The sequence below is a fragment of the Trichosurus vulpecula genome, chromosome 6, assembly GCF_011100635.1.
Source record: "Trichosurus vulpecula isolate mTriVul1 chromosome 6, mTriVul1.pri, whole genome shotgun sequence".
Lineage (NCBI taxonomy): Eukaryota > Metazoa > Chordata > Mammalia > Diprotodontia > Phalangeridae > Trichosurus > Trichosurus vulpecula.
The window spans coordinates 276,244,461-276,272,147 of record NC_050578.1 but is presented as its reverse complement, the minus strand read 5'-3'; the positions used below and the strand labels follow the sequence as shown (position 1 = coordinate 276,272,147).

The following is a 27,687-nucleotide window of genomic DNA, read 5'->3' as shown; positions in this document are numbered from 1 at the left end:
TGAATCAGGTCTCCCTGACTACAAACTCAGCACTCTCTCCTTTAATTAGATATGACAAAAACTCCTGCTTCCGAGGAGTTTATAGTCTAATTTGAGTGTGGGTGGGGGCTGTCAAGAAGAAGGACAAATACACAAGTAACCGTGATACAAGAAATAGTGATGTCAATATAAAGGAGGCATCCAGGCAGAAGAATTTGAGGAGGGAGACATCATTTGCAGTTAGGAAGTCAGAATAATAGCTAAAAACGTTACCAATGATTGCTAGTATTTATATAGCATTTTAAGATCTGCAAAGTGGTTTTTTTTACCTCACTTGATCGTCAATACAGCTCAGTGAGGTAGGTGCTATTCTTATTCTCATTTTACAGAGAAGGAAACTGAGGCAGGTTAAATGACTTGGCTATAAACACACAGTAAGTGCCTAAAGCCAGGTCTTCCTCATTCCATGTCCTGTGCAGGCTTCCTGAAAGCAGAGACTATACCAGCTGGAGGTGGTAGTCCATGACAGGCAGCGAGAATGGCCTGAGCAAAGACATAGAGGATTGGATGAGTTATTTCTTTGGGTTGGACCACAGTTTCCTGAAGGACAGCTTCCTACTAATGAGAGCTGTCCAGCAGGGACATTGCCTTCTTCATGATCTGGTGGGCTCCTCCTTCCTGGAGGTCTTCAAGCAGACCCAGGACGTTTGCTTGCCAGGGCCTTTTTGTTAGCGATGCCTTCCAGGAGCGGTTAGGACCCAATGTCAGATGAGCAGCCGGTGTCTCCCAACCCTGAATGAAACTACTTGGCATTACTTGCTATAGATTTCCTGTGCATTTCCATGTGTGCAGGCTGTTTCCTTGAGAGTAGAAATTGTTCATTCTTGTATTTGTATCATCTGCCCCTAGCACAGTGCCTGGCTTCATAAATGCCTACTGAGTGAAATTAATTGAGTGAAATTCTGAGATTCTGGGAATAGTATGACACAAGCTAGCTTGGAGCCCAATTGTGGAAAGCCTTGAATGTCAGGGTAAGGAGTTTATACTCTCTCTGGAAGGCAGCAGGGAGCCACTGAATGTTTTTAGTTCAGTGGCTTTTTAGGAAGATGATTCTAGCCACGGCGAGAAGGAAATCAGAGAGGGGAGAGCCTGGGGACAGGAAGGTCTGGTAGGAAGCTATGATAACATAACAAGTAAAAAGACCTGAGGGGTTACAGCTGGACTCTAATGGGGAAGCCCGGCTCTTAGGTCAAGTCCACCTAGGGGTGGGTTAACAGCTGGGACACAAAGGACATTGGGAGAAAATGCAAGCCCTGCAAGAAGGAGGCTATGGCCCCCAGCTCTGGCAGGTGAGTCGGTGGAGAACCTGAAGGCCTGGGAATGGGGTTTGCCTCTTGGGGGCAGCATAGCCCTTCCCTATGCCAGAAGTCTGAGGCAAAGGCCCATTTGCCCAGGCCTAGGTATAACTCTAGCCTAAACAGCATAGCAGCCACGAGTGTGGGGAAGGCTTAGATGAAATAAGGCCTGGCACTAGATAATACTAATAACTACCATTGACACAGCACTTTAGAGTTTGTACAGCACGTAACAGACACCATACCTTGCTTCCTCATAACAGCCCTGTGTCAGAAGTGTTGTGGGGATTATCCCCTCTATCCTCCAGATGAGCCAACTGAGGTTCAAATATGTTTAAAGACTTGCTCAGGTAACACAGCTAACACACACACACACACACACACACACACACACACACACACACACGTATCAGAGGCAGGCCTTCCTGCTTCCAACCTGGAGCTAAGGGAGAAGGAAGAGCCAAAGATGCTTTCCAACCCTGAATGCTTGGGTGCTATCCTTGGAAATTGGGGAATTAGGGAGAGAGGGGTAGGCTTGAGGGAAAGAGGATGAGCTCAGTCAGTGTGGGTGGAGATAATGGGTAGAAATGCAGGATCTCCTCCTCCCTTTGGACTTCCATCCCCACAGCTCAGCTGAAACCTCTCTCAAAAGTCACCAATGATCTCTTAATTGCTAAATCTACTGGACTTTGATCAATCCTCACCCTTCTTGGGGCAGCTAGGTGGCACTGCAGTGGATAGAGTCAGGAAGACCTAGGTTCAAATCCAGCCTCAGACACTTACCAGCTGTGTGACCCTGGGCAAGTCACTTCACCCCCATTTGCCTCAGTTTCCTCATGTGTAAAAGGATCTGGAGAAGGAAATGGCAAACCCCTCCAGTATCTCTGCCAGAAAAACCCCAACAAACCCAAATGGGATCGGGAAGACTCGGACGCAACTGAAATAACTCAACAGCAAACATCCTTCTTGACCTCTCTGAAGCATTTGGTAGAGTTGACCACTCTCTCTTTCTGGATACTATTGTCTCTGGGTCTCCACAACATTATTCTTGGTTACTTTATAGAACTAGAAAAAAAATAATAGCAAAATTTATCTGGGGATAAAAAAAGTCAGAGGCAGCTTATACATAACACAGTGGATAGAGCACAGGCCTTGGAGTCAGAAAGACCCAAGTTCAAATCCAGCTCCAGACACTTACTAGCTGTGTGAACCTGGGCAAGTCACTTCATCTCTATCTGCCTGCTTCCTCATCTGTAAAAGGAGAATAGGAATCATACCTGCCTCTCAGAGTAGTTGTGAGGATCAAGTGAAACATTCACATTTTTTTTTTTGCAGGGGGGAAGGCAGGGCAATTGGGGTTAAGTGACTTGCCCAAGGTCACACAGCTAGTAAGTATGTCAAGTGTCTGAGGCCGGATTTGAACGCAGGTCCTCCTGACTCCAGGGCCGGTGCTCTACTCACTGCAACACCTAGATGCCCCACAAGTGAAATATTTATAAACCATTTTTTGTTATTCAATCGTTCAGTTCTTCGTGACCCAGTGAACCCGATTGTCCATGGGATTGTCCTGGCAAAGATGTTGGAATGGTTTACTGTTTCTTTCTCCAGTCTGTAAATCTTAAAGTACCCTATAAATGCCAGTCATTCCTAATTCAGAATCTCAGGGAAAATCATAAAAAAGTGGCAAGTAAAAGTTTAGTATTACAAGAACTCAAAGTTTACTACAAGTCAATAATTTCCAAAACTCTCTGATACTGTTAAAAACCAGAAAAATTAGACAAATAGTTGCACAAGAAGCAGACACAATCGATGCTAGTAGCACTGTGTTTAATAAACCCAAAGACTCCAGCTTCTGGAATGGGACAAAAACCGATGGGAAAACCACAATGCTATCTGGCAGAAATTAGGTTTAGACCAGCATCTCTAAGCATCTACCGCACCAAGTAACAAATGGATACGAAAATTAGCTATAAAACATGTTCTAAACACACCAGAGCAGTGGTTGGCAAAGTATAGCCCAAGAGCCAAATCTGGCCCCATAAGCTAACTGAGCCAGTGAGCTAAGAATGGCTTTTTCATTATTAAGTAAGACAAAACTTTATTTTAAAGTGTATTGTAGAGCCCTGCCCTAGAGAGCCAGCAGGGAAAATACCCTTCTCAGCTATGAGCAGAGGAAGAGTTGTTGGCCAAACAAAGGAGGGAGAGGATCATAGAAGAGAAAATAGACAAAACTGGTTACATAGAGTTGAAAAGGTTTGAGGATTTGTTTGTTTTTTTCATAGACAAAAACAATTGAGAGAAAATTAGAAAGGAAATAGCCAGAAAAAGGTGTTTGCAGCAAACTTCTCTGATACAGGTCTAATATCCAAAATATGTAAAGAACTAATGAAAATATACAAGGATGAGTCACCCCCCATAGATAAATTGTTTAATGATAAAATGGGCAGTTTTCAAAGAAAGATAAACTATTAACAGCAATATTAAAAATGTTCCCAATCATTAATTGCAAAAGGAATGAAAAGTAAAACAACTATGAGGCTCCACCTCATACTGGTCAGATACAAAGATGACAATCCATGAGCATTTGTGAAGTGCCATTTGTAGGGTGCACCTGGTGTCTATGTCTGCAGATACAAAGAGAAAACAAAAATGGGAAAGTGACCATGAGAGAGGCTGGGGTGCACCCTAATGCACCACTGGAAGGGTTGTGAATGGATCCCACGATTTGGAGGAGTCTGGAACTCTACCCAAAAAGGCACCCAATTGTGCATACCCATTGACCCAGCAATACTTGTACTAGGTCTACACACCAAAGAGATCAAAGACAAGGGCAAACATGCCCAAGGGCAAAAAACCCATATGTACAAAAATATTCATAGCAAAGAACCCAAAACAAACGAAATGCCTGTGGACTGGGGAGTGGCTGAACGAATGATGATGAAAGAGTAGAATGGAATATTATTGCACCATAAGAGAGAAAGAAGAGATGGATTCGGAAAAAACCAAGGTGATTTGTATGAACTGATGCAGACTAAAGTGAGGAGGAGAACAACGTATAAGATGCATGGCTACAACATTGTAAAGAAAAATGACTTTGAAAGACTTCGACACCATGATCGAGACAATGACTAAACCATGAGTCCAAAGGACTGATGGTGATGCCTGCTTTCTATCTCCTGACAGAGGGGCCATGGATAAGAGGTTCAGCAAACGACAAATATCCTTTTTCCAAACAGGTCAATATGTGGATTTATTTTTCTTAACTAGGTTTATTTTTTTTTTTATCTTTGGGGACTTTGTTTTGGCGGGGGGTGAGGGAGATAGTCAAGTCAAGTCATTAAGCCTTTATTAAGCATTTCCCCTGGACTAGGCACCCTCAAGAAGCTTACAGTCTGATGGAGGAAGAGAATTCTTGAGAGGAAGCTGAAGGTGAAGGAGAGAAGGTTCTAGGAGGAACTGACCTATCAGAAGAAGGGACCATAGGGGTAAAGGATCTTCCAGGGTGAGGATGCTGGAACTTGGAGAAAGAAGTTCAGAGAGTCAGGAATGGAGCCCAGAGAGGGATGACGGAGTGGGAGTGAATGGGTGTGGGGGTGGGGGGACAAAGGAAAGTACAGCCTGTCAATGAAACACTTTTTAAATGCACAGAAGGGAACAGAAGGTTCAGACACAGAAGGAAGGCAGAGACAAGCAAAAAGTTTGGGAACTAACATGTTGAATTTATTATCTATTTTTAAAAAAACTGTACATAATCCAGGGAAAAGAAAGAAAATAAAATACAACAGAGATATGTAACTCCAGCTACATATACAAATTAATTTCCAGGGGAAGGGCACTAGCACTTAAAATGAGGAAAGGCTTCCTATATGAGGAGATGTTTGAATGCAGATCTGGAGGAAGATAGGGATTCTAAGGGAGGAGGTGAGAAGGGAGAGCATTCCAGGCATGGGGGTGGGGAGAGGATGAGGAGCAGCCTGGCAAAGTCACCATGATGGAGACTGGAGCATAGTGTCCACAGAACTAGATTGTGGAGCTACATAGGGAAGAGCTTTCAATGCCAAAACCAAAGGGAGAAGTTTGTATTTGGTCCCAGAGGCAGGGGGCTGGAGGAGGTCCCTGAAGCTTTTCACCCACTCCAACAAAAGGTTAACTGACATAGTGCTTTCCCCTTGGTCTGATCTCTGAAGTTGTTGACCTAAGCATGGACTGGGACCAATCCAACTCTCTCCAAGATAGCCCATTGTTAAATGTTCACAGGGAACATTTACACTGAAGATATCAGTGATAGCTACAAATCAGGGCTCGGTCTCTTGCTTTGGGTTGACTGTCTAGCCTTAAGACAGCTAGGTGGTGCAGCAGGGCCTGAAGTCAGGAAGACTCATCTTCCTGAGTTCAAGTCTGGCCTCAGACTCTTACTAGCTGTGTGACCCTGGGCAAGTCACCTGACCCTGTTTGCCTCAGTTTTCTCATCTGTAAAATGAGCTGGAGAAGGAAATGGCAAATCCCTCCAGCATCTCTGCCAAGAAAGTCGCCAAAAGGGGTCACGAAGAGTCAGATACAACTGAAAAAACTGAACAATAATGACCAATGGAAAGAAAAAGAAAGGAAAACGATACTCTTAACAAATATGCAAATATGCATAGTCAAGAAAACATCCATTTTCACATTGGCCATGCCCAAAAATGTGTGTCCCTTTGTGGATATTTAGTCCATTGCCTCTCTGCCAGGAGGTGAGGAGAATTCTTTACCATTGGTCCTCAGGAATTAGGGCTGCTCGTTGAGTTCATCAGAGTTCTTAAGACTTTCAAAGTTTTTTTTTTGTTTTGTTTTTACAATATTGTTGAATAAATCACACACAGCTATATTGCTATGTAAGGGCTGGCAGGTGATGCTATCTGACAAGGTTAAGCCGCATAAAGGAAATCCCAAACCAGGGCTGCTTGTTCCTCTGGCTCCCCATCTTTGCGACAACAGATTCTTTCTCCACTTCTCTCTTCAGCCAACTCCCCGGGTGTTACATTCCCTGGATCCAGGGTCCGATACTCCCCCTCTCCCTCAGGAAAAGCAGGAAGTGTTTGAATTGCCTAGAAAGGAAGAAAAGAGAGAGTGGCCTTTGCTGCAGAAGCCGGCCTCTTTACCCCAGATTTGTTTATTGGTGACTCAATAGCCTGGGGAGATAGTTGGTCCTGACTCACTTAATTAGCCTCCTCGCTGTTGAAGTGCTCATAAGTTAATTAAAAAAAAATATCAAAAACACAAGATTCACTTGTATGATAACTCATGCAAAGAACTCGAGCTATTTAGACTGGGATTCAAACCTCTGTACTGTTTTGTTCTGTGGACTACAGGCTACTCTCTGACCTCCTCCGTTGCAACCCTCTCTGTACATAATTAAGAATAATGCAGATAACCTAGCAGTTATATTAAAAAGTCAGGAATTAATAACTTAAGGAACAGAGTACTTTGTAAGTGAATCTCTGCCATCTGCAGACAGAAGTGGAGAAGCAATTATACATATAATGTGTCCCCTTGGTAATCTCAACTCTGGTTTCTTTCAGCCACACATCCCTTCTCAGCAGCTGCTCTGGTCTCTAGCCACTTCCTTTTTAGCTTCCATTCTAAGCACCTGCCAGGCTGAAGCATCTTCCTAACCAACCTGCCACCATTGCCCACCATCATCACCATGGGACCCCATTTTCTCATCTTGAAACTGAAACTAAACATTCCCAGTAGCCTCTCCTCACTGCCTTCTCCCAACTCCAATGTTCTATATTGTGATCTGGGAGGTTCCAATTCAACCCTCAGAAACTCAACTACCTTCATGTATTTCTCCCTCTGGTTACATTAGGACTTGTGTGTATTGGAAATTCATTTACATAAGGAGATTGTAGCAAAAGCTGCAGATCTTCGGAGGCCAAAAGATAAATTTTGAAAAGCAAAGGGGGAGAAGTCTTCATATGGAAAACAGTCATTCCCTACCCTAAAAAATGTGTGAGCAGCATATGAAGAATCCTGAAAAACAATGAATGTGACTCCAAGCCACAGCCTTCGAGTATGCCCCCCTTTGTTCCTAGGGGTCCGTCTACATAAGATTCCCAAAGGAGGATGGGAATAAAAAATAAAACTAAACTGAAATTAACCATCTTTTTCAGGGGGAGCAAGGCAATTGGGGTTAAGTGACTTGCCCAAAGTCACACAGCTACTATGTGTCAAGTGTCTGAGGTCAGATTTGGACTCAGGTCCTCCTGACTCCTGGGCCGGTGCCCTACTCATTGCACCACCTAGCTACCCCATGAAATTAACCATGTTAAGGCAACATGGTGCTAAGGCTTACCAAGCAATGGAGTTTTGAGGAAGAAAGAATCCTCCAAAAAGCCAAACAAAGCCTGAGAGAGTCAAAGCGAAGAAAGGGCCGAGGTGCTGATCTAGAGCTTTGTGGTCCTCCAGCTATGAAGAGAAAAGTCTGATAACTCCCGCTATCCCCCACCCAGCCTGTGGCTGAAAGTGAAAAAAAATAATTGTTGGCAACTACCCACTGAAGAGCCAGCCCAGGAGACCAGGGGGGTGTTCTGTCATCTAGCTTAAGATGGGCCAGAGGCAAGTTTGGGCCATTTCAGCCAAAACAGCATGCCCTAAGAGGAACACCTGGGTGGGGCAGTAGGTAGAGCCTGGGCCTGGAGTCAAGAAGACCTGAGTTCAAATTTGACCTTAGACATTTATGATCTATGGGACCCTAGGCAAGTCACTTAATTTCCATTTGCCTCAATTATGAGGTTAATGATGGCACCCACTTCATTTTTTGTTTGGGCTTTTTGGAAGGGGTGGGGAAGGCAATTGGGATTAGTGATTTACCCAGAGTCACACAGCTGCCCCGACACCTATTTCCAAGGCTTGTTGTGGGGATCAAATTAAATAATATTTGTAAAAAGTGCTTGGCACAGTTCCTGGCACATGGTAGGTATTATAGAAATGTTTATTCCCACCCCCCCTTCATTTCTCAATCTAGAACCTGAACAAAATGGATGACTAGAAAGACTTTTTAAAAACCAAATCTCCCTTGGACACCAGTATGCCAAGTGACAGCTTCCTTTTCCCCTCCTCAGCGCAAGCTTGGACTACCACACAAATCATCCTTCATGTAGACAGACATCTGCCCACGTGAAGGAATCGAAATGGGTTGTAGACATTTAGATCTCCTTTTCCAAAGTCCTGTGACGCATGCAGCCCTTGTCCCACTTGGGGCAGTAAGGGGTCCAGATTTAAGCTCCCCGAGGAGGGCAGTGACAGGGTCAGAGCTGGGCTTTAAGAACAACTTAAGAAGCCAAATGTTGGATGATCAGAGAGGAGGAAGACCAGTAAAATGGCCATTCGACAGTCCACGTGAGAGGCAATGAGGCCTGAACCAGAGTGGTGGCCACACGGTGGGTGGAGGGAAGGGGACAGATGGGAGAGATGGTGTGGGATTAGAGTCAACGATGCTTGGCAATGGCTCAGATGTGTGGGGTGAGGGAGAAAGAAGAGGGGAAGGCATAAGCATTTATAGAGGTCCTACTATGTTCCATCTGGGAAGGAGGGAAATGCTTCGTGCTTTTGGATGAAATGAGAGGAGCCTACGCTGAAGTGTGTTCAGAACAGGGAGAGAGGAACCAGCCACGTCCTGTGGGGTTTGGCTAAAACAGAAAGCAGGTTCAGAATCTGTGATTCCACCAAGGGCCCAACCTTGGGTGCAGCAGCTCCAGCCAAGCCCCTGAGAATGAATCTTTTCAGGGAGAGGGGAGGGTTTCTGTCTCCCACATCTCCACCTTGACCCAAAGGTGATCCAAAAACATCAGAAAATTTGAACCTCCCTTTGACTTCCTAGCCCAAGAAAAGCAGTGGGTGACGATGGTAGCACCACCTTTGGGAGGCAAGGACAAAGGAGAAAGCTATTCCTTAGGAGAACTTTGTAAGAATCCCACAAAAGGAGACAAGGATTTCCAGGCAGCAAGAAGCTGGGAGTGAGAGCCTTGTCACCTGCACTCTCTTACCTTGAACTCATGTACCTGGTATGTACTTATGTGAGACGGCTTTAGTAAATGACCTGAAGTAAGAGTTAATTAGCCCTGGCAGGGACATGTGCTTCCCAGGAAGGAGTGGGGTAAGGGTAGGGGTCCTGACCCAGACACCATCATCACTCAGCTGTTACCCAGCATAAGCTAGTACCTTTAGGAACCTTGAGTCACCGATTCAATTCAATAAACATTTTTTAAGCACCTACTATGTGCTGGGCACTGTACTAAGCAGTGGAATGCAAATAAGAAGACAGTCCCTGGCCTCAAGAAGCTTACAATCTAATGGGGGAAGACCACCCAAAAAGAAGCTGGAAAGGGGGCGGGGGCATCAGGGGTATCTGGCATGTGAGCTGCCCGCCTTATTTCTTCTGAGACATCTCCACAGAAATCTCCCAAGAGGTTCAGAAGAAAACAGCATCCACTTTTTATGACTTTTGAGACGTTCAGTTCCCGAGGCCTTCTCCTGAACACCCCCAGCCTTCCTGGCCTTTTCCTGGGTGAATTACTGCTGGTGGCCCTGGCTTTGGGGATCTCCATCCACCGGGCTGGCCTCTTCATATCCTCCTGATGACAACTATCACCAGCACTTATCTAGCTTTTAGGGTCTGCAACATGCTTTCCATATTATCAATCTTATGGCAGTCTGAGAAGCCAGTGGCTGGATCTTGGCCTGGGTGGTGCTGAAGTCCAATAGGACCAGGGCAGAGCTCATGCTTTTGGTGTCCCGGTCTTCGTTGGTCCTGCTGTCCTGAGCATCATGATTCTGAAGCAGATCTGTCCCCTGGACCCCCATCCAGGGGCCAGATTCCAGAAGGCCCAGCTTGACTTTGCTACTGGTCTCTAGTCCTACAGTGTTAAGTGGCTACAGCCACCGCCCCTGAAGGTACTGCCACCAATGCCTTCTGGGCCCCATGACCCTCTCTCTCTCCTCTCCTGCTTGCTCCCTTCCCTGGCTGGGGAACCCCAACCTTGGCTCAGAATGAAGCTGCTTCTACTTCCTTTCTTCACATCCCTGGGCAAGTCACTTAACCACCCCCCCCAAATAAAATAAAATAAAAAGCTAATGGGCATTCATTGGCCAATCAATATTGAACACGTGGTAATTGGTCAGCTGACATTAAGGGAGGAGGCGAACACACCGGATAGGGGCTCATGGGTGATAGGAGAAGGACCACCAGCCCCTCAGCTTTACCTGTAGAACCCTGAGTAGCTCCCCTCTGGGGACCTGGCCCCAGTGATATTGGAAGGGTGAACCCTAGAACCTGCTCACACAAGTAAACGTAGAAAGTGATAAAACACAAGTCTGACCAGTCATCCCTGCCCCATACATACACACTCTAGAGGATTCAGTGGGGCGAGGGGGCGGGGGGAAGGGGCTTTGCGCTTAGGATAAAATACAGGTTTTTCTGTTTGTTTTTTAGAGTCATTTACAATCTTCCTCCAGCCAAACTTTCTAGTCTAATTATGCTTTACTCCTCCTCCTCCTCCTCTTCCTCCTCTTCCTCAGGCATGCCTTGTTCTCTCCAAACTGGCTCCCTTGCTATTCCCCAGAGGAACGTTGCCATTTGCCCTTGCCCCAAGGGGAAAGGGAAGGGGAAGGGCCAGCGGAACCACTCTCAGCAGTCGTATTCCTGGTGCCTCTGTCCTCCTGGGATTGGCGATCTTATAAAAGGCTCCAGACAGGCTTTGTCTATCACGGTATGAAAGCCTGTAGACCCAAGGCTCTTCCTCAGCCTCAGTACGCCAAGTCAAAAAATCCAACAGTCTGGGTTTGGGTTAGCCGGACTCTGTCATTTCCTAGAAGCAGACCAAGACTGGGACCACCCAAAATGGTGGCAACATAGAATAAAGGTCTGCTTCTTTCCGGTTCATGAGAGTGATTGTTCTACCAGCGATTATGCTAGTGCCTGAACATGGTGGACAGTCAGGAAGACCTGGGTTCCAATTCTACTGCTGTCCATTACAAAAATGTGCATACCCTTTGACCCAGCAATACCACTTCTAGGGCTATATCCCAAAGAAATCATGCAAGTGGGAAAAGGACGGGTATTTTCAAAAATATTTATAGCAGCTCTTTTTGTGGTGGCAAAGAATTGGAAATCAAGGGGATGCCCATCAATTGGGGAATGGCTGAGGAAGTTGTGGTATATGAAGGTAATGGAATGCTATTGTGCCATAAGAAATGGGGAGCAGACAGACTTCGTAATAACCTGGAAAGACTTATATGAACTGATGCTGAGTGAGGGGAGCAGAACCAGGAGAACATTACACGCGATTACAGACAAGGTATCTCTGATGACTAACTTTGATAGACTTGGCTCTTCTCAGCAATGCAAGGTTCTAAGACAGTCCCAAAAGACTCATGACAGAAAAAGCGATTCACATCCAGAGAAAGAATTTCGGAGTCTGAATGCAGATTAAGGCAGACTATTTTTTCTCTTTTTTTCTTTTCTTTTTTTTTTGTTTCTGTTTCTGTGTTGTTTCTTCTTTCTCGTAGTCATTGCATTAGTTGTAGTTCTTCTTTGCAACTTGACTATTGTGAAAATGTGTTTAGTGTGAAGGTATATGTCGAGTCTATAACAGATTGCATGCCATCTTGGGTGGGGAGCAGGGAGGGGAGGAAGGGGGAGAAAATCTGAAACTCAAAAACTTGAGGAACTGAATGTTGTAAACTAAAATTAAAATTAATTAATTAAAAAATAAAGCCATTGTCCCTGCCCCCCAAACATCCCACCCCCAGAAAAGAAAGATTTCCCTGGCCAGAGGGACCCCTCCTATTCCAAGATCCTCTAATCCTAAGAGTCTGCAAATTTCCTCTGGGCTCTGATTTGGGGTGGTGGTGGTGGTGGTGGTGGTGGTGGTGGTAAGGGGACTAGAGATGTAATTTCATCAAAGTAGAGAAGCCTCATTGTAGAAACCCCTTCTACCAGGGAAGACTGGCACCTCTGCAGGTCATGGTGGGACCTGGTTTTCCTGACCCCAATGCCAGCTCTCTACCCATGATGCCATTCACCTCTGCTCTTTTTTAGGGCCTGGGACTATTCCTGTGTGCCCTGCTAGATGGAGCACTCTGCCTTGTGTAATAGGATTGATATTTACCAGGGTTCTCAGATGCCCCCTTCCCTCATACAGCCTAGACTAGTTCTTTTCCTGAGAGAGATGAGCGAGCCACTCTAAGACTTGGTTGGCACAAAATGACTTTAGCTCAAATTACCTAGATGTTGAGGCAGCTTCCTCACTTAATATGGCCAAATGGCAAGACCTTCTGGGCACCTATGGGCATACAAAGGTCTGCTCAGAAGAAGTCAGGGCTCTTCACACATAGGAGGCATCACAGACCCCAAGGGTCACCACCCCCTGCCTTGCTGGCCATGCTCATTTCTACGTGGAGAGAAAGTTGGCTTCACCCAAGGACCATTTCTGCTCTGTAACCAGTGTTTGTTGACCCCCAAACTCCAGAGTTTCTCCTTCCTCCCTCCCTTCTCTGTGTATCGCCTATGGCTTACTCCCTCTCAACCTTGTCTGCTCCAGGTTCATGATGATCTGGGGGTTTATAATCACTGAGGACAACAGTCAAGAGTCCCTACTGGTGGAACCACTTTCCTGTGTCTCCAGTGTTGATCTTGGATGGACATACTTGTTTGCACGTTATACGCCCCGTTAGAATGGGAACTCCTTGAGGGCAGGGACTGTTTTTACCTTTCTTTTTGTCCCAGGGCTCAGCACAGTGCCTGGAATATAGTAAGTGCTTAATAAATGTTTTTTGACTGATTGCTGACTCCCTAGGCAGCCAGAGGTCACAACTAATTCAAAGCCAAGGTATTTTTGAAACATCTACCCCTTTGACTTAGGGCACATGCTCCCACAAATACACACACCATCAGTGGAGAGAATGAGCAAGCCCAGGGACCATGCATAATGACCAGAATAGTGGCTTGGCCCTCAGCTGGACTGCTCCTCCGTGGCTGGGGCCAGGCTCCTCCCAGGAATGTTACTCCGGGGCTCTTTGGCCCTCCTCATCACCGGGTAAAATGTTTCTGTGCCAGGAACCACATTAAGATTAGAGTTAGAAAAAAAAAACAGTTCTTACTCTCAAGAGACTTACATTCTGATGAGGAAGAGAACATAAAGAGAGTGGAAGGGGAGAGTTGAAGGGGAAGGCCCTAGAAGCCCGGGGGGCTCCAGTGCAGAAGGTGGCCCTTGATGAGAGTAACACAAGAAGCTAGGGATTCTAAGAGGGGAGGCCCTGGAGAGCCTTCCACACCTGGGAGACAGCCAGTACGAAGAGGGAGAGGAGAGGGAGCATCACCTGTGAGGAATAACAAATATGGCCAGACTAGACATAGCAGGCAAGAATGAGGAAGGAGACTGGAAAGGGAGGCAGGGGCCAGATTATGAAGGGCTTTGAATGCCAAACAAAGGACTTGATATTTGATCCTGTGGGTAACAGGGAACCAGCAGGGCATATTAAGGAAGAGGGCTTTTAACAAATCCCTTTGGCAACTGAGTAGGGGATAGCCTGGAACCAGGACAGATGAGTGACTGAAAGACCAATCAGAAGGCCATGACAGGAGGTGATGAGGCCCTCAGCTGGGGTGGTGGCTGCTTGGGGGACTGAAGGGGAGGGAAACAAGGTGTCAGGAAGGAAAAATCAGCAGAACCTCTTGGGGATGGTTGATATCTGCATGTACAGAAGGTAGATTTGAGGACAAGACAGCTTCAGAGCCTGGGGGACCTTGAGAGGATGGCAGTGCCCTCCACAGTCATAAAGAAGTCTGGACCTTTCTGGGGAGCTGGGGGTGGGGAAGAGAATGAGATCTGTTTGGGATGTGTGGAGGGGAAGATGCCTATGGCACCACCAACTGGAGATGTTCATGAAGCAGTTGGCGATATGAGACAAGCAATTGGGGGAGATCAGGGCTGATTGTCAGAGAATCAGACACATGCAGATACTCACTGAGCACATGGGAGCTGGTGAGGAAGAGCCAAGGATGGAGCCTCATGGTCGGTGCATGTGACACGCATAAAGAACCAGCAAAGAAGGCAGGGGGAGTGTTCAGACAGACAAGAGGAGCCAGGAGAGAGAAATTCATAAGAACCCAAAGACGAGAATGTGACCAATGGCCAATGCTGCAGAGATCGAGGTCGGGATTAAGAAAAGGCCATTGGGTTTGGCAGAAGATCCTTGATAACTCGGGAGACAGTAGTTGGAAGGATGAGGATTCAGAGAAGTGGAAGGAGAGACAGATGACTTTTGCAAGTTTATCCACAAGGGGAAGAGAGTGATAGCAGTGACACCAGTTGGATCAAGTGAGGCTTTTTTTAAAGGATAAGCCGTGGGCGTGTCTGCAGGCAGAAGGGAGAAGCAGATATTGAGAGGCTGAAGATTAGTGAGAGAGTGGAGATGATTGTGGAGGAAATCAGCTGGAGAGATTGGAAGGAGCTGGGATCAAAGGCACGTATCAAGGGAGATGATTCCCCCAAGTATCCCAGGGTCCTCGACATTCTTCCAGGTTCCCAAGTTCGTCGCTGCTCCCGGCTCCTCACTCCCAGGCCACGTCTCTGATCACTTTCAAAGCCTAGTTCATTTACTTCCCCACCCTCCCCCAACCCCAGCGTCTCCTGCTGCCTTTCCCTTTTCTCTGCCCAGTCAGTACTGTAGCTCCAGTTCTCATTACTTCTTGCCAAGCTATCGCAGTAGCCTTGGACTCGGCCTCCCTGCCTCCAGTCTCTCCCCAATCTTGTCCATTCTCCAGACTGCTGCCGACATGATTTTCCTGAAGACCAGATCTGACCATATTACCCCCAACCCTGTTCATTAAATTCCAGTCACTCCTATAACCTGTAGGATTGAAGTAAATTCCTCTCTTTAACATTTGAAGCCGCTCACATTGTTCCCCTTGACACACAGTATGATCCAGCAGTGTAGGCTTGCTTGCTGTACCTCAGATTGGCTGCTGGGAAGGGTCTTCTTGTCATAAATCCCTCTCTGCCTGCCCTCCCCATCCCAAAGTTTCTATCCCTCTTGACTTCATTATTATCATCATCATCACTCTAGGAAAGTGGCCTGGAGTTGGATCTATGACTAATTTATCACATGTCCTTGGAAAAGTCATTTCCCCTTTTAGAACCTTGGTCTCCTCTTCAGCAAAATGGAGATAACATTTGTGTATAGGGTGACCAAGAGGGTATGGATCAAGAGGCACCAAGGTAGGATTAGAGGGCTGGGGTTCAAATGACAATCCAGCTACTTTCTAGCTGTGTGACCTTGGGCAAATCAGTTTACTGCTCCGTGTCCTCCAAACCTATGGCCCCATGAGCTCAGCAGTTAAAGGATGAAGCCTTTGTTCTGGATTTAGATGCCTCCCTGTGTAGCCACTCTGGACATCCCCATAGGCACATTTTGGATTTAGACCCAAGCTTCTCGATGAGGTGTTAAGACCACCCAGTGCCTGAGTACAGGGCAACCCGCTGAGGCCATTCCCTTGGGAATGATTGAGTTGTGCATAGGAGCAGCCTTGGATTTTCAGCAATTCAATCAGGGCAGCTAGGTGGCCCAGTGGATAGAGTTCTGGGTCTAGAGGCAAGAAGAGTCATCTTCCTGAATTCAATGTGGCCTCAGACTCTTACTAGCTATGTGACCCAGGGCAAGTCACTTAGCCTGTTTGCCTCAATTTCCTCACCTGAAATGATCTGGAGAAGGAAATGTCACACCACTCTAGTATCTCTGTCAAGAAAACCCCAAATGGGGTCAAAATACAACCAAAGAACAATTGGAGAAATGTTTATTAAGCAGAGAATAGCTGAAAATCCAAAGACAAAAATGAAACCACCTTGACCTTATATTCCACTGGTAGGAGCAATACAGTCACACTAATGAATGAATAGAGCATTTATTTGGCACCAACCAGGAGCCAAGTTTTATGATTACAAATAGATGAGAGTCCTTGCCCTCAAGGGGCTTCCATTCTAATGGGGAGGTAGCACATAAAGAAGGTTTCAGCTGCAAGTCAGATGGAAAGGACCCATAGTCCTTAGGGGGCAATAGCAAAGCAGATGGTCATACTGTTGTTCACTCATGTTCTGACTCCATTTGGGGTTTTCTTGGCAGAGATACTAGAGTGGTTTGACATTTCCTTTTCCAGATCATTTTATGGATGAGGAAACTGAGGCAAATAGGGTTAAGTGACTTGCCCTGGATCACATGGCCAGTAAGCATCTGATGTCAGATTTGAACTCAGGAAGATGAGTCTTCCTGACTCCAGGCCCAGCATTCTATGTCCAAATTAATCAATTTAATGTCATTTTCCATTGAGCAAACCAGATCAGTTTCTGGGTTTTCAGTAGCTACAGCTACAGCCCCTGCTGGAAGCCAGCCCTTGCAGTCTTAGTGTTCACAGGGGCTGCTGCCCAGGGGGATGACAGAGGGAACCCAGTTAGGATGCTCTTCCAAAGATTCTTGGGCTCAGGGGCCTGGGCTGTTCCCATCAGGGTTTGAGGGGAGGTGGTGGTCAAGGTGGTGAGACTGGTTTGATTCATGTGGCATATGCTGCCGCTTGACTCTCCCTCAGCAAACCTTGTTGCTTCAGTTAAGTTGTTCTGCCTGCCCTGTGGGTGGTAGTTGATTGGCGGTGGATGGGGCTGGTTGTCCCCTTCTCAGTAGGAGCTGCCCACTTGCAGATGGCTTCAAGGGCTGGGCTAGAAGCAGGACCAGTGGGGTAGGGGGTGGGGGGTGGGGGAAGGCTGCCACTCCCGGGGCTCAAACAAGATTGGTAAAGCGATTAGCACAGTGCCTAGCACATATTAAACACAACAAATACCTGCTCCCTTGCCTTCCCCTTGTTTATCTGTTCATGGGTGGTAGTTGGTCAGCAGTTGTTGCTGATGAGGAGAAAGGTTGGTGTCTTCCTCCACAATTTCTTCCCTCATTTATGGCTGCAGGACCTGGGCTACAAACTGGTTGGCAGGGGGAGGGAGGAGTACATGTAGATTTATTTACATACTAATAAGTACAGGATTTATTAAAAAGAGCTGGTGATGATGGGGGTGGGGCGCTAACCCTGGGGGAAGGGGGAGTCAGAAAGGTTTCCTCTAGGAGCTGGCCCTTGATTGAAACTTGAACGGAGTTGGAGCCTCCCAGAGGCAGAGGTGGGAGGGAGAGCCTTGCAGACACGGGAGACAGCCTGGACAGAGATGGAATGCTGCGTCGGGAGCAGCCAGGAGGCCGGTGTGATTGGAGTGTAGCGTGTTGGTGGGCAGAGCTGGCTAATGGGTAACCAGCTTCCGAAGGCAGGCGTGAACCAGATGGCGAAGGGTTTTCAACAATCCCCAGGAGCATCCCCACCGCAGAGGGTAGATAGTCTCCAAGCGGGAAACAGACGATTTTAACTTTTCCGCTAGTGGAGCTGGCCCGGCCCCTCCTGGGCACGCCGAGGCGAGCCAGGACACCAGGACCCGAGCGGAGGCCGCGTGCTGCGACGGAGAACTCAGGGCTGCGGCGCCGGGAGCTGTCCACCCGAGCATCTTTAAGCTCTGCAGACCGGAGGCCTCAGGGGGCGGGCTCGGTGGGCCCGGGAGCAGAGGGGGACCAACGTCACGTGCCCCCCTCGGCCCCCCCGCGGCTTAGGCCGAGGGAGGCCGCAGTCTCCGCAGCTTGGCCGCCGCCACCTTGTCCCCGCTGTCCTTGGCCGACCCGCCCGGGGGCACGGTGCCCTCTGGCCCCGGCGGAGGACACAGGTGAGCAGCAGCTGCGGCAGCGGGCTCCCAGGAGGAGGTGCCCGAGCCCCGGGGGGTGGGGCAGCCAGGTGAGTGCGCGGGGCGAGGGGGGGGGAGGGGAGGGGCAGGAGGACGCAACTTCGGTTTCTTACTCTGGGGTCCTGCAGGCTGGGGCTGCGGGATCGGCGGGGCGGGTGTGTGGGGGTGGGCTTCAGGCACCGGGCCAGAGAGAGGCACGAGCTGCTCCCCAACCCCAACACCCCCGCGCCAGCTCCCCCCCCGGGGGGGGAGGCGGAGCACCTCCCGGGCTGAGCAGCGGCTGGGGGGGGCGGGGGAGGGAAGGCGGGGAGCCTGGCCTGGTTCTCTCGTCCCCCGCGGTGTCCGGCTCCAGACCCCGCCTCTGCTGCGACGTGGGCTCCTTTCCAGGTGCTCCTCCCGCCGAGATCCGTTCCATCCCGGCTCCAGCAACCACACCCTCCCTCTGACCTGGCCCCTTGAACCCGAATCCAGCCATGGCCCGAGGAGACGCTCCAGAGGATGGGTGAGCCCGGGCGCGGGGCACGGGTCGCGGGGCACCGACACTCTGGGGAAAGACTGAAAGTCCCCAACCCGGAGAGGCGAGGCGGGGAGCGGACTACAACCTCCATCAGCCCCGCGCCCTGGGCTGCCCAGGCCAGCGTCGAGGGAATGCTGGGAATTGTAGTTCACACTCTCCGACGGGGGTGGGGACGCTCCGGGTTTCTGACTTCCCCCCTCCCCCACCCACCTGGGTCCCCACAGCTACCACCTGGTCGGGACCAGCTTCTTTATCCTTGGTTTGGGGACACTGCTGCCCTGGAACTTCTTTATCACTGCCATTCCGGTAAGGGTAACTGCCTAATGGCCAGACAGACGGACAAACCCAGGGGAAGGGGTGGTGGTGCAGAACTCAGAGACCCAGAGGAGGTAGGATGTAGGTAATACTTCTGTATTCATATTCATGAGATCATAGATTTAGGATTGGCAAGGGACCTCAGAGGCATTCTATGCAAACCGTCCCATTTTACAGCAAGGAAAACTAAGGCTCAGAGAAGATGGAGACTTGTCTGGAGTCACACTGATAGAAAGCTCCTAAGCCTCGGTCTACCATCTCCTAAGGCCAGGTTGCTTTCCCATTACACCAGTGGCCCTGGGGAGATTTTTAGGCTCTGGTTATGTTGTGACTGAGGTCTGGCTGCTGGCTGCACCTGGCCAGGGTCACCATCTGGCCATTCATCAGACTTTATGCTGGAGGTCACCCTGGCTTCCTCCTCCATTCCCCCCTCAGTACTTTCAGGCTCGGCTGGCCATTGCCAATGTCACAGGGGAGCCCTCTGAGGGCAACATCACAAGCCCTGGGGATGCATTCAACTTCAACAACTGGATGACTCTTCTGTCCCAGCTGCCGCTGCTACTCTTCACTCTCCTCAACTCTTTCCTTTACCAGTGGTGAGCTCCACTTCCCTGGGGAGTCTCAACCCCACTGAATGTACACTCATTCCTCCCCGTTACCCCTACTATATTCTAGTCCCATTTGCCATTGGCCCCTCAGCCATGATCCTTAAAGACAGATACATATGGTCTCCTCCATCAGCTCCACCCAGCCATGTGCACTGCTTCTCTGCCACATCCTCCTCAGTCAGCCCCACCCAGTCATTCATACTGCTTCTTTGCCACTTCCTTATCCTCTCCAAAGCTGGATCTTTCTTAGTGGCATCCAAACCAGAATAGAGGCCACAGCTATTTCTGATCATGCACAGCATCCCAGAGATGGTGCGCATCCTCGGCAGCCTCCTGGGCATCCTGATGCTCTTCATCTTGACTGCCGCACTGGTCAAAGTGGACATGAGCCCTGAGCTCTTCTTCTCTATCACCATGGCCTCCATCTGGTTCATCAATTGTGAGTGACTTATGTGCAGCCTGGGCCCTCACCACTGAAGTCCTGCCTCCCCATGCTGGCCCTGGGGATTCCCCAGCCCAAGTCTGGAGGTGGGGCAGATTAATATAGTCCTGCAACCATGGAACATCAGAGCTAGGAGAGAGCACAGAACAGAGATAATGTCAGAACTGGGAGGGACATTAGAATATGGAACATGTCAGGGTTGGGAGGAGACATAGAGCATAGAATACCAGGCTTTGGAAGAGAACTTTGAACATAGAACATGGAATGCCAGAGCTTAGATGGTCCTTAGAACAAAGAACCTAGAATTTCAGAGCTGAGATGGACCTTAGAACCTAGAACCAAACCTAGAATGGCAATACTTGAAGGAACCATAGAACACAGGACCAAACCTAGAATGTCAGGACTGGGAGGGACCTTAGAACCTAGGATGTCAGAGGTGTGGGGAACCCAGAATATGGAATGCAAGATCTGGGATTGTTCTTAGAACCTGGAATTTTGGAGCTGGGCTGGAATCTTTCATTTAAAGAGGAAGAAACTGACTTGTCATCCTCATTTCCTAGAAGAGGAAAGTGAATTCCTGAGGGTTCTAAGGCCTGGGCAGGCATTGCTGGTGCTCCTTGAAGAGAGTAGCTGGGCAGCTACTTCTCCTGTCCTGTGCAGAGAACATTACCCAGTTTGCAAAGGACTTTGAACCCTAGCCACAGACCTCCCCCCCCACCAGGAGAGCAGGAGCTCGGGCTCTTGGCCACCCCAGGTTTTCCCCTTGCCAGGGCACTCGCTGCTCTGCCCTCTCAGGGGCAATGTCTAGTGAGGACCATGTTTCGGCTTTCCCCCCAGCTTTCTGCGCCATCCTCCAGGGCAGTCTCTTTGGGCAGCTGGGGGCCATGCCACCTACCTACAGCACCCTTTTCCTCAGTGGCCAAGGCTTAGCGGGGACCTTTGCTGCTCTTGCCATGCTGATGTCCATGGCCAGTGAGTGTGGGTACAGTGCTGGGCTGTGGTTGGGGAGGAGGCTGGATGTTGGGGAGGAAGAACTGCAGATGGGGCTAGAACTCCTGGGTTCAGGGTAGTGGGTGGAGAAAAGGCAACAAGCTGAGATTTGGGTTGGTTGGGAGCTGGGAGTCTTGGGACCCAGGGGGTGGGGCCAGAGCTCTATAAAGCTCTAGGATGGAAGCTAGGGGCTGGAAGCCAGGCTGCCTGGTCTGGACTCTTCCGTTCCCATTGTAGGTGGAGTGGATGCCCAGACCTCTGCGCTTGGGTACTTTATCACCCCGTGTGTGGGAATCCTTATCTCCATTGTCTGCTACCTGGCCCTGTCCCACTTGGTGAGCCAACATGCCTTTCCAGGTCCTCTCCTGGAAGCCAGTGAAGCACCCCCAGCCAACTGCAGCTTGGCTGCTTAGCTACATCCTGACCTTGGGGATTGGGGCAGAGCAGAGAAATCAAGCCTGGCCTCTCTTGCTCTGGGAAGAGGCTGCAGGGGCTCTGGCTTGGGGGATCCAGAGCAGGTGGAGTCAGAAAGTGGGAGCCCCCCCCCAGCAGCATATCTCCTGAAGGAGAATGGGCTTGGGGAGGGAGTCCCTGTTAGACACACAGCTATTAGGCCCAAAGTGAAGGGGGAGGCAAGCCCTGCAGCTATGGTTTTTGGACTGGCCAGAGGGACCTTCCTTTGCCTACACAACCCCTTCTCCTTCAGTCTGCTCCATCACACTTAGAGGGAGACCATAGTACAGTGGAGAGAGTCCTGGCTTTAGAGCTAGGGGATCTGGGTTTGAATCTCACCTCTGGAACTTATTGTGTGATCTTGGAGGTGGAGGGTGTTCCTCTTGGAGGAACAAGTCCCCTTTGCTTCCTGGACCTCTTAGATGGAGGGGGCTGGAATCTGTGACCTCTAAGGTCATCTCCAGGCCTAGCTCTTGATCCCATTGATGACCCCTCCAGTCATTTCTCCACTCTGAGCCTCAGTTTCTTTCTTGGCCTCTCATTGTCTCCTAGATGGCCCTGGGAGTCTCTTCCAGCTCTGGGGCCAGGCTGGACCCAATGACTAGATTGGTTTATGGAGTTGTCTCCTGGGGCCTCAGTCCCTAGATTATTAGATTGTGAGTTCCCTGAGGATGGGCAGTCTCAGCGTGGAATAGACTCCTGGTGCTGCACGTCCTTCACAAAGGCCTGGTTGGCTCCGTGTTACTACAGGAATTTGCCCGCTACTACCTGGACAAGAAGGCACCCCATCCGCAGGCCTATGAGCTGGAGACCAGGGCTGAGCTGCTCCAAGCCGGTGAGCCAGTCGCAGGGAGGTGGGAGTAGGGGACCGGAGGGCCCCCTCAGCCCAGAAAGCCGCCTTCCCAGCTACCTCTCAGCTACACGTGAATGCCTTGGGCAGAAGCAGGAGACTTTGGGAAAAGGGGATTGGGGAGGGAAGCAGTGAGTTCAGCTTGGAATAAGTTGAGTCTGAGATGTCTCTGGGATATCCTCGTTGTAATGTCCATTGGCCAACTGGTGATGTGGCAGTGGCAGTCCAGAAGACCCCTTTTGGTCCAAATCTACATTCCTAAGAGCCGGCCTTCTTTGCCTGTGCCTGCTGGCTGACTGGCACTTTAGCCTGGCTCACCTCCTCTTCCCCCAGATGAGAAGAATGGCTTTCCTGGGAGTCCTCAAAAGGCGATGCTGGCCCTGGAGCTGGAGGCAGAGAAGGAGCCCAAGCCTGGGAAACCTTCAGTCTTGGTTGTCCTCAGAAAGGTTTGCTCTATACTGCGACCTGAGAGGAGGAGACTCTAACTCCCATGAGCCTCTGGGACTCCTGCTCCCCCCCATGCTCCCTTTCTTTACCTAGGTCTGGCTTGACCTAAGGCTCCCAGGTGGCTGTGGTCCCTCCCTGAGCGGGAGAGGGTGGGTGGGGCTAGGCCATTGCTGACCCCCCACCCTCACCTCTCCCGACCCAGGCTTTGCTGCTTTGCAGATCTGGGTCATGGCTGTCTGTATCGTGCTGGTGTTCACAGTAACCTTGTCTGTCTTCCCGGCCATTACTGCCATGGTGACCAGCTCCAGGGGCCCCGGAAAGTGGAGTGAGTGTCAGGGTGGCAGCTGAGGTCAGGGCAGGGAACTTCAGGTGAAGAGAACACAGGAAGGGAGGGAGAGCCAGTCTTCAAACCTGGGGCTAGGGTCTGGAAACAAGGTTGAGTCCACAGAGCTGCCTAGTGGGCAGAGGGTTGGCTCAGAGTCTGAAAGGCCTGGGTTCCAGATCTGGGTGACCCTGTCCAAGTCATACTCCTGCCTGGGACTCAGTTTGCTCATCTGGCAAAAGGAAGGTCTCTTCCATCCTTGGATTCCTGATCCATGAGACTTAAGAGAGGCTGGGTGAGTCCCTGACTCCCCCCTGAGCCTTTGGGCCCTCTCACCTCCCCAGGCCAATTCTTTAACCCCATATGCTGTTTTCTGCTCTTCAATACCATGGACTGGTTGGGAAGAAGTATGACCTCCTACTTCCTGTGGGTAAGTATCCTAGGCCCATGGGAGGGTCAAAGGATCTTGGGCTGACAGTCCCTCCTAGGCTGTCTGGGAACCACATGGGACCTTTCACTCTCTGTCTCCTCACCTGTAAAGTGAGGGACATGGCCTTGATCATCCCAGAGGGCCTCACAGCTCTGTGCTTTTTCCTCTGGGATCCCAGTGCTTGAGCCTCCAGGGAGGGCCTGGTGGGAGGTGCCTGGGCTGGGAGGACGGAGGTGATGAAGGGCGCTCTCTGCTGCTCTTGGCCCCCAGCCAGACCGGGATGGCCGCCTGCTGCCGCTCCTGGCCTGCCTGCGGTTCCTGTTTGTTCCCCTCTTCATGCTGTGCCACGTGCCCGAGCGCTCCCACCTGCCCGTCCTCTTCCCCCAGGACGCCTGCTTCATCACCTTCATGCTGCTCTTTGCGCTCTCCAATGGCTACCTGGTGTCTCTCACCATGTGCCTGGCACCAAGGTGAGCACGGGGATAGGGGAGATGGCAGGGAGGAAAAGAGCTCCTCACTGGGCATGCCTCCAATGGGGGGCAAGACGGTTCAGTGGAAAGACCACTGGACTTAGAAGGTTGTTGGAGCTGAGTTTTTGAGTCCCAGCCCAGTCATTAACTAGGTAGATGACCTTGGGAAAGTTCCTTAACCTCCCTGGGCTTCTGTTTTCTCATCTGTGAAATGGGAGGGCTTGGACTAGGTGATCCCTGAGGGCCCGTACAGCTGTAGCATGAGAAAGTTCTTTCTAGCGAGCACACTTTTGAGGAAGGGGCAGTGCCAGCTTCTCTGAGGTCAAGGTGCACCTCACCAAACTCTGCTAGCCACACTTATGGGGAGGCCTGCCTTTGGGAAGCTTGCCTTAGGAGCCTGCTGGTTGAAAGATGAGCAGCCTGGTCCAGGTCCAGGTCTAGGGCCTACCTTTCAGTGAGAGGTCTAAGAAATGGACTTGACCCCGGGAGCAGGGAGACACAAGGGCTTGCCCAACTTGGTTTGGGGAGCAGAGGAATGAATGACCCTGGGGTGAGTGAACAGCTAGGAAGATTTTCCCAGAGGCCTGAAGGCATCATAAGTCCCACAATGCCAGAGCTAGGAGGGACCTGAGAAACCAGTGTGTCCCACAAAGCATCAGATATCAGAAGAGAGTTTTGGTTCCTGTGCCTTCCACCTCCACTGGAGGGAAGGATAGTGATTGGTTTGGGGAGATGCTGGGAGCCTGGGAACCTTGGGATACTTAGGAGCCCGGGGACCCAGAACCAAGGAGTGCCCAAGTGTGGGGAGTGCAGAGAGCTGGGCCCCTGTTCTAACAGCTGGTCTCCCCTCCTTTGCAGGCAGGTCCTGCCCCATGAGAGTGAGGTGGCTGGAGCCCTGATGACTTTCTTCCTGGCCCTGGGCCTCTCCTGTGGGGCCTCTCTTTCCTTCCTCTTCAAATCCCTGTTGTGAGACAGCCCCATTTCCTTCCTCACCCTGCTTGGATGGGGCTGGGAGCATTTCAGGGGCTGTGCAGTTTGGGGCTTGGGAGAATGTTGAGCAGGTGACTGAGGTGACTGAGGAACAAGAAATCAGGCTGTGAGAACAGGCAGGTGCATGGAGGTGAGGAGATCTTGACACCTGTCCTCCACACCTGAAGGATTCTTGGGAGGGAGCTGCTACCATCCAGTAGCTTCCCTCTCCTGACCACTAAGAAAGGGGCTATGACTCGGCAGACTTTTAATAGGCTGTTAAGGAGGATGAAAGGCCCCCGGATTTTCCTGGTCCTGGGCAACCCTTCAGCAGCTCTTAAAAGGAGCTATTTGGCCACCTGGCTGGTGGTTTAGGTGCTGACCTGTCCTGGAGGCAGGGGGATGGACCAGATGACCTCTGGAGGCTCTAGGTTTCTGTTGGGGAACCCTTACCTTGGACGTTGTCAGACATCCCACTCTAGATTGCTCTTAGGCTCAAGCCCTGAGGAAAGTTGGGAATTTCACTGGGGATCTTTCCTTTGGGATGAGGCTTTAAAGGGAGCCTGTGGGTAGAGTGGGGAGGAAGGAATGCCAAGTTTTGCCCTGAATTCCTTCTTTTCCCGCAGAAGTATTACTAGTGAGGTCTATACCAAAGGTGAGCCCAGTCTGCTGCTGTTATGAGCTGAGTTAATGATGGGTGTGGCCACTGCCTCTGGGTGAGATCTGAGGCCCCACTTCAGGGTTCCAGGGCCTTCTCCAAGAAGTCCTCATCGCTCCATTGCTCCTGGGGTTGGGAAAAGCAGGAAAGGGGAGGGGGAACTCAATTAGCAAGCCTTATGGGCCTCCTATGTGCCAGGCCCTGTGTTGGGCCCAGAGCCTGTCCTCAAGGGTCTTCCATTCTGCAGGGAGAGAGATAAGAACACACTGGAACAGAGTGCCAGAGACTGGTAGGGATGAAGCTTTGCCAGTGACTCAGGGAAAAAAGCAGCCTCGATTGTGCGGAAGCCCTATCGGGCACCGGCACCTTGGTTACCTTGCTCCTGCTGCTTCCCAGTACACAAGGCTGCCTCCCTGGCTCCGGGACGTGGGGAAGCTTCTGGAAGTCAGAGCCAGGCCTTCTAGTTGGTGCTGTCACATCTGTCTGGACCATTTCCCTTTTTCTGCAGGAGGTGCCTTACCTCCTCCAGGCTGTGGTACCTGAGCAGGAGCCCATCCCATGCTCCCTTACATTTGCACAGAGGGCTTGTACCTTCTATTTTCAAGGCGCTTCTGCTAGCATCTCAGACCAGTCTCTCCAGATGCACAGCAATGAACACTTCTCGGCGAGGCAGGCATTGTCCCCATTTGACAGACCAAGAAACTGTAGTTCAGGGTGGATATCAGAGAAAAATGGGGACTCCAGCTTCTTCAGAGCAGCATTCCATTCAATTAGCATTCATCAAACACCTAGTATATGCATGAAGGAGACACAAAGCTTAAAGAAAATGACCCCCTGCATTCAGGGGTTTTATGTTTCCGATGCAGGAATTAAGACACAAGCACAGATAACCAATATACATTTATTAAGTGCCTACTGTGTGCTAGGCACTGTGCGAGGGGCTGAGAACACAAAAAGAAAAATGACACAGTCTCTCCCTGTCTACTAGGGGAGACAGCACGTTCACAGATAATATAGGATATATGCAAGATGAAGCTAGTGCTAGTGTGTGAGAGAGGGCCAAAGTGCTGGCTGAACTGAGCAGCTGGGGATCAGGAAGGACCCTGGACAGCGGCATTGGAATGTAATAGGGAGACAAGGAAGAATGGCAAGCTGGATCCATGCACATGGAAAAGGACATAGGAAACCCATCACACAGTAGGAGCTGGGCTCTTTCCCATGTGCTTGCAGCTGGGGGTCCACCCAGCCCCTGCCCTCAGGGACCTCACAATCTAGAAGAAAGGTAGGACCCCCCCCCCCCATGCCAACATCTCCCACACGGCAGTGGTTAGGAAGCCCCTGGTGCTTGGTGCTCCACACTGGTGATTGCAGGTGCACCACCTGCCCTCTAGGGGCAGTACCAGACATGAAGGAAAAGGCAGAGAGGGGAAGGAGAGGTGGCTCCATCTAGGGGTCAGTCTGGGAATGGCGGGCTCAGTCAGCTGGCAGGGAAGGCCAGTTGGGGTGGAGGCCTGGGAGCCGAGGGAGGCTTGCTCCGAGGCCAGGGAAGCCCCTTTCCAGGGTAATGGAACACACCAAAGGAGGGAGATTTAGGGGGCTTTTAGTTATGTCCCTCTCTGGTCCTCAGTTTACCCACAAATGAGGAAAGGCCGACTCCATGGCCCTGCGTGAAGGTGGCGTCCATACCTCAGGCTAGGCTTCCCCCCTTCTCTTCCCCCAGGGAGCCCCAGGTCAGCTACCCCAGCACTTCTGGAGAGAACTGATGTTCGTCGTGGGGAATAAACGGTTGGCTTTTTACAATGTCTGGCTATTCCTGCCTCTTCTTGGTGCAGCCTTTGGCCATGGGCTTAAGTCTGGTTCTGCCTGCTCAGGGCCCTGCATTGGACACCCTGTGCCCTTGACATGAGTTAAACTGATTCACATCTAGGCATCCCTCGTGGAGACCCCTCTGTGGGCAAAGAAAGCCCCGAAGGAGAGAGAGAGGAAGCAAATGGTAGGGCCCAGCCCTTGTTGAGTTTAAGGAAGATGGGACTGCTAGGTCTGTTGTAAGGTTGGGGCATGGTGGCGGAGGGATGGG

At 50.2% G+C, this 27,687-nt stretch overlaps 1 protein-coding gene across 3 annotated transcripts; it reads left to right on the top strand.

Annotated features, from left to right (window-relative positions):
* Positions 1–18,004: 18,004 nt before the first annotated feature.
* SLC29A2 (solute carrier family 29 member 2) lies at positions 18,005–27,412 on the top strand. 3 transcript variants are annotated; one of them, XM_036765506.1, is made up of 13 exons: positions 18,005–18,189; positions 18,527–18,641; positions 18,881–18,962; positions 19,407–19,567; positions 19,879–20,018; positions 20,859–20,993; positions 21,249–21,346; positions 22,215–22,299; positions 22,648–22,760; positions 22,981–23,086; positions 23,428–23,513; positions 23,784–23,983; positions 24,842–27,412. In XM_036765506.1, exons 2-13 carry the CDS (start codon positions 18,613–18,615, stop codon positions 24,951–24,953), a joined length of 1,347 nt encoding a protein of 448 aa, XP_036621401.1. In that variant the 5' UTR covers positions 18,005–18,189; positions 18,527–18,612; the 3' UTR covers positions 24,954–27,412. The 3 variants fall into 3 exon arrangements, with proteins under 3 accessions (XP_036621401.1, XP_036621403.1, XP_036621402.1); XM_036765508.1 differs by having other exon boundaries at positions 18,059–18,189; positions 23,788–23,983; XM_036765507.1 differs by having other exon boundaries at positions 18,059–18,189; positions 18,492–18,641.
* The last annotated feature ends 275 nt before the right edge of the window (positions 27,413–27,687 follow it).